Raw genomic sequence first — 6,683 nt, forward strand, 5'->3', positions numbered from 1 at the left:
AAAAACTACATTATCAAGTGCTTTTTCAAGCTCCTATAGGCACTATTACTTTCTTTAGAATATTTGTTCAATTTTATTTATAGCCAAAAAATGTTTCTCTAATAACCCGTTTTTTCCTATAAATGTACTGGGCTTTATTTATAACATTTTCCACTTCATTTTCTTGCTTTTCAAGCCTATTATCTGAGTCTTGTATAAACCAATCATTGTTATGGAAGCATAGGATGCCTTTACATGCCAAAGAAATTGTATCCAAGATGCCATTAACATGTATGTAATCAATGTCATTCAAACGTCAATGCTACATTAACAAAAATATGGTTACAGTAATACATTTATTCAAAAATCAGAGTAAAATATGAAACTTATTCTTCACCCTTGTTTTAATCATATTTTACCAAAAAACTGATTCTGTTCTTTCTAAAAATGGTAAATAAAGTGACAAATTATATTATAAAATGTTAAAATAGTGTTTTACATTTCACTTTTGCTCTTTTTTAAATTCATTGTAAAAAATCTCAACTGTAAACACTCAAGTAAAAGTTTACTGGAAAACAACTCAATTTGAAAATATTTCAGTTTCAATACTATAAATTACATTACAAACTTTTCCAAATTTACTACACCTAGTTCTTTTTAAATCCTTTTAGATAAAAAATTTATTTAAAAATAAGCCAAAGAAAGTAGAAACTATTCAGGAAAGGCAATTTTGTAAAATCAATATGCTAATGCTAAGACTGCCACTAAACCAAATTAAAAAAAGTTTTCCATTTTTTTTTTTATAGTCATTAGAGTTTTATCAGGCAAAATTTCCTCTTAAGTGACTGTATACAGAGTTTTCTTTCCTGGCCACCAGATAACTTTCCCCTATATACTCTATTGTATATATAACCAATTAGTTCTCTCCACTCCCCTCTCCATTAACAGCAATTTTTTGTATGGACCTACAATGTTATTGCACTTTGGCTTCATTTTGCCAAAATTTGTTCAAACTGGATCATTTTTTTTATTATGTGCAATTATTTTCTTTGCTACATAATAACTCTCATTCAATCAACTGTATTTTGCAATTTCTTTAATGTGTTAAGACGTGTAGTCTTCTTCCATCATCTCATTTATATTCTTTAATCACTATTAGATGCATTGGTGTCAGCTATTTAAGAGCATCATTAGCACTCGCCCATAATTGACCCAGCAGTCTTAACTTTAGTATATTACACATATCTATTCATTGAACTTTGATTTGGCCAGCATACTATGTTACTTTTACCATTTAATCTCCAAGAAGTATTCCCTGAAATGTTTCAGAACCATGGTGGTAAGGGGAAATGTAATAAATCTTTCCAAGATCCTCTCATGTATTCATACTTTCTGAATTCATCTATCAATTTCAACAAACCTCTCATCATCCAATGTTTTACAAAAATCGTCTCCTATCCCATCTATAATTTATTGAAATTCTACATTCACATCCTTCTATTTTAGTTGATCTATATTCCTCAATTCTGTTTACTGTTAGTTCCTTAAAACCAGCCTATGTTTCAACAACACTAAAATGCAATCATAATCCATGTCTACTCCTAGATATTTTTTACAACATATAATTTGAAATCTCTGCTTAACCATTACATAGTTTTATAGTTACACAGATCTCCAGATCTTACACCTGAAATCTTCTTTTATGGTATTTTTAAGTCTTTACAGCAAACTAGTTTATACTTTAAACTAAACTGTGACAGTATAGGTCTTTTTCTTCTTCAATCTAATTAATAGAAACTTTTCATTCTTTCCTTCCTTCTCCTATTATGGCAATCTAATCCTATATTATTTAAATTTTCATTACACTTCTATGTACTGGACAAGATTATTTACTTCTTCTTTTAACTGTTTACCAACAATATCTCACAAATATGTTGGTTGATAAGTTAATGTTATTTTTATGACAACCATATCATTTAAACACACGCAAACTCAATAAATTGAAAGTATGGCTGAAATATGGATAATTGTTAGCTTAAGGGACTAAAGTGTAATAATTTTTCTGAACTTACAACTTAATTTAGATTAGTATTTTAATTTTAAAAAAGTAAAATCTTTCAAGAAACAATAATGTTCCTACTTATAAATAATGTATTTTTTAAGATATTAACTGCTATTATAATAGCCGTTAAAAATTTAAAAAGCATACCATCCAAATGCATTCAATAAAAACATAGTCCACATTTAATTATTAATGTAGTTTACACTGGTTTACCAGTCTTTAAACACAAGTTCAATCACTGGCATTCCTTATACTACACCCTTTAAAAATTTTCATGCTCTATTCTGATCAGTCTCTATTCTAACTCAGTGTAGAACTAAAAGACTGAAAGAATACCGTTTGTAATATATTCTGGAAACATGCTAACATTGTCCATGCTACATTCTGATACATTCCAAGTATATGTGAAACCATCAGTTTGAATGGATGCAATTCATAGTATATCATGAAACAATTACCGAATTCACTTTTGAGATTTATTCAAAAAACTACATATTTCATTACAAGGGAAAAATATCAAAACTGAATAACAATTAACAGAATAACACCTAAAACTTGAGTACACATTTTTAAATGAATACAATCTGACAAATTATCAAATATTTTTGAAAAGAAAGAATCTTTACACAATAGTCAATTATAATGTTAGACACAAACTTCAATACTGATCTAATATAAACATAAGTACTATTAGATTTGACTTTGGTAATAATTATTATTATTATTGATAATTTTAAAGCACTAGTAAATTTTTACAAGCATAACCCTTTGCAGTCACAGTTCGATGTCACATAATTTACCAGTACCACTACTTTATAACGTGACAATGAAATTTACGTGTAGCATTCCTTAGTCAAGTATGGCTGACATTTTTAAACTAACCGTGGCTATGCACAGATTCAAACATGAACTGGCATCTATTTGTAATATAGTAAAACCTGCGTAATATTGACAGAATCTAAAATAGATCATTTTATGCTTAATTACGTTCTCGATGTGAGGTTATGTATTCTCTAAGGCCACATGGCATCTACCAGTCATTTTAGTAGATTTTTAACTGATTCTGAAATTGAAAATGAGTTTAATGATAATAATGAGGATCCTGGCTTGATGCATCTGAATTTTTTCAAATGTATTTTCTCATACGACATTTCTCCAAACTTTTTGGGTTCTACATGCATCACCTCCTACTTCAGCAGCAAATTGAGGATAAGTAAACAAGTTAGATCAAGGTTAAGTAAAGTAAAATATGTTTTAGATTACACAGATAAGATAGATTACACATCATACTTTTAGATTATTATTCACCAAGTCAATGTTTATCCACAGACGAATCTACTGTTTAAGTAGACTATATTTCAGGAACACTTTCTTTTTAAAATGTATAATAAAGATAAACCTACAGGGGAGGGTCTAAGAATCTATGTTATATTTGATTCAAAAAATGATTATATTTGTTCAATTACTCTGTATTACGGTTCTGTAGCAACAGATTCATTAATGAGGTCTGAACTTCATTCACTGAAGAGATTAATCTACAGTTGGTCATGAACATGACTAATGTCACTCAAAAATCTGGTTGTTGCTATTTATTTACGAACAGATTTTATAATTCAGTAAATTTAAGCCCAGTAATTATTAGCAATGAGAGTCCATTTAACTAGTACTGTCAAACCATGCGGACAAGAAATGCCTAAAGAAGTAAACAAAATGAATCTGAAGGGAAAACTTACTGTCCATGAATCTGATGATTACAGTAATGATTCTTGCATGGAAAGATAAGAGGTATGTAATAATGTGAAGTACTTTTCATAATGCCAGTACTACCATTGTAAAAGAAAAAAAACTAATAGATACTGAAAAGCAAAAGGTAATTTTAGACTATGTATCGCATATAGATAGAGATAACCGAGCCAATCACTATATTTTGAGTAATAGTTTTGCTGCAAAAAGTTTGAAATGGTGGTGGAAACTTTATTTTTGGTCTTTAGAGGTATCAGTTGTCCATAATTTTATTTTGTATAATGAGTATCTCACTAATCACAAACAACAACACAAAAAATATTGATTATTGGTCTAGTTAGCAACATCAGGAACATAAACAAAAAGCAAGGTCAACCTTCATCAAAAGATTACAAAGAACAATTGAATGGCAAGTTTCATATTATAAATAAAATGCCTGATAACAAACACAACGATTGTGCCATATGTTCTAGTTGTTTAGTTAAAGGTGGTAGAAGAGAGACTGTATTTTGGCGTGAAACATGTCCCAAAGACCTGGATTTACACTCAGAAAATTTTTTCATGAAATACCACAGTGAAAAAAAAATTATTGTAATTCACATGAAAGTCTTATTTTTTTGAATAAATGAAGGTTTTTGTAAAAAAAAACTTTTTTTATGTAATTTTACCATATACATAAAGTAAGTAACCATAAATTTAATTACTAGCCAACCGGGCTAGCAACAATGACACTACTTGATTTCATAATTAGAGGCTAAAAGGTTAATAATTATGAAGAAGGACGATGATGAAGCAGTGACTCAAAAATATTTCATAAAGATAATATAAAACTACTTTGACTTTCTTGCTGTTATACTTAAAACTGCACATTTTTTCAATATAAAATACGATAATCTGGGTGATATTAATGTCTTAGTACATTACAAGTAGAAATAATTAATTTTATTTTAAGCATACAGTTGCTCAGAGTATAAATATATAACAAAAATGTTATTAGCAAAACCCAATCAAAGAAATTCTAGCAAAACAATTCAGACATAAATTCAAACCCATCAAGAAAATCCATACCATTAAAAAAATGCACTATTCTTTTTTTGAATGAATGAAATTCTAATATTAATTATTTTTTGACATAAAATAGCAAGATATGTTCTTGTCAATTCAAATTATGCTAACTAAACAAACTGTACATCAGTATACCAAAAACATACTGCTATAGCTGTGACACAGTAATAGAATTTTGCATGTATCACAAAAATAAACACTTACCACTAAAAATAGAAATAAAAAACAAAAAAAGTAACTTCTCATATCTCAATAGAAAGCTTACAGAAAACAGTCAAACCCATTTACTAACTTACATTTAGATTCAATAAAATCATTTAATTACTTGAATAATGTTTCTATGTAATAACAAGAATAACGTTTGCTCACTAGGTTAAAATAAGGATTGACGAGTAATTACGGATAAGTGTTGATTGCATGTATTGAAGAAAATAGTTAAATTGTCAAAATGAGCAAATTTAAATGAATTTAACTAGACTGATGGATCATTTAAAATCAGTCTAAATTAATGCACAGTGAACTGCAACAAATATTGTTTTATGCTGTTAACAGAAATAACTTTCAATAGTCAGAAGATATATAACTTTAAAACTATAAAAATAATGGATGTTAATATTATTTATTACACTTCACATAATGTAACCAACAAATACTTTTTAAGCTAGTTAGGCATATTTCTATCAGATAATATTAATGTAAATCATTACAAATATTTAAAACTTAATAACAAATGACAATCATTTCTAGAGAACAATATAAAATACCAAATACAAATTTAATCGAACTGGAAATTTTAGAAATAAAAAAAAATAGATTCAAATTACTAAAAAGGGGTAAATCTCGCAGCATACAACTCTCCCTGATAGTTACAGTAAATAGTAGCTACTCATTAGAACAAATTTAAATGACAGACGCAAGACACAGACAGGAAAGATCGAGTGAGCGATGCATGAAACAATTTGTAATCAGTAAAAACATCCAAAATTAAAAATCAATAACTAACCTTCTGCTAAAACATCTTCAACAGTAACGGTCATCCTTCCTACAGTGAATGCCTTCCCAACATAACTGTTCGGTTCTTTGGCTGTGTTATCAATTTTTGTTTCAATCTTGGACAACAGTTTCTTCATTTTGGGAGTGCTGTGCCTTGCAAATAACATGAGAAGAAGGCGCAACAACTGTTAATGACAAAATCTGAACGATTTGATGATGAGAAATGTTTAGGCCAATTAGAATAGCAAAATTACTCTACTCTACATAATTAACCGTTTAACAACTGAGTTGAGCGGTAGGCCTACAATTTATCCCTTCCTTCTTTCCTTGACACGTCCTCCTTATTCATTTTTCAGCAAAAGACTTAACAAACTGTGAACTGGTACATAAATTTACATTTGCCCAGAAGTAATACAAAATTTACAAGAATGAGAAATGTTATTTTATATTTAATTAACGCAACTAATCACTTCACCCACTAGACAGTCACAGCAGACACTCAACTTCCATTTTGATATTTCTTCAATCCCATAAAACCACCAAACATATGACCAAACCTAACCCAAACCAATATATTTCCAATTAATTAGATTTTTATTTTGTTGTAAAATAAGAATTTACTACCAGAGATACAATTCAATATCTATGATATTTTAGTAAAAAATATGTCAACAACTCTTTAATTACAATTTACTTATACGTTCTAAAAGTAAACCGATAAAATATATTTCCGAATATTCCTGTAAAAATAAAAATAATTGATTTAATCTTTACGTTACAAATAATGTTAATTCAATAATTCGTATACCTTGTTAAAGAAATTAGTTAAGCAAAATTAGAG

At 28.5% G+C, this 6,683-nt stretch overlaps 1 protein-coding gene across 1 annotated transcript in view; it reads right to left on the reverse strand.

The window, feature by feature from the left end:
* Nak (Numb-associated kinase) overlaps window positions 1-6,373 on the reverse strand; it is a 150,304-nt gene extending 143,931 nt beyond the window's left edge. The window contains exon 1 of the mRNA XM_075359740.1: window positions 5,853-6,373. Coding sequence (XP_075215855.1) covers window positions 5,853-6,009 — 157 coding nt within the window. The 5' untranslated portion in view covers window positions 6,010-6,373. The remainder of the gene's footprint in view (window positions 1-5,852) is intronic.
* Window positions 6,374-6,683: the final 310 nt, after the last annotated feature.

Source organism: Lycorma delicatula, chromosome 3 (genome assembly GCF_047948215.1).
Source record: "Lycorma delicatula isolate Av1 chromosome 3, ASM4794821v1, whole genome shotgun sequence".
Classification (NCBI taxonomy): Eukaryota; Metazoa; Arthropoda; class Insecta; order Hemiptera; family Fulgoridae; genus Lycorma; species Lycorma delicatula.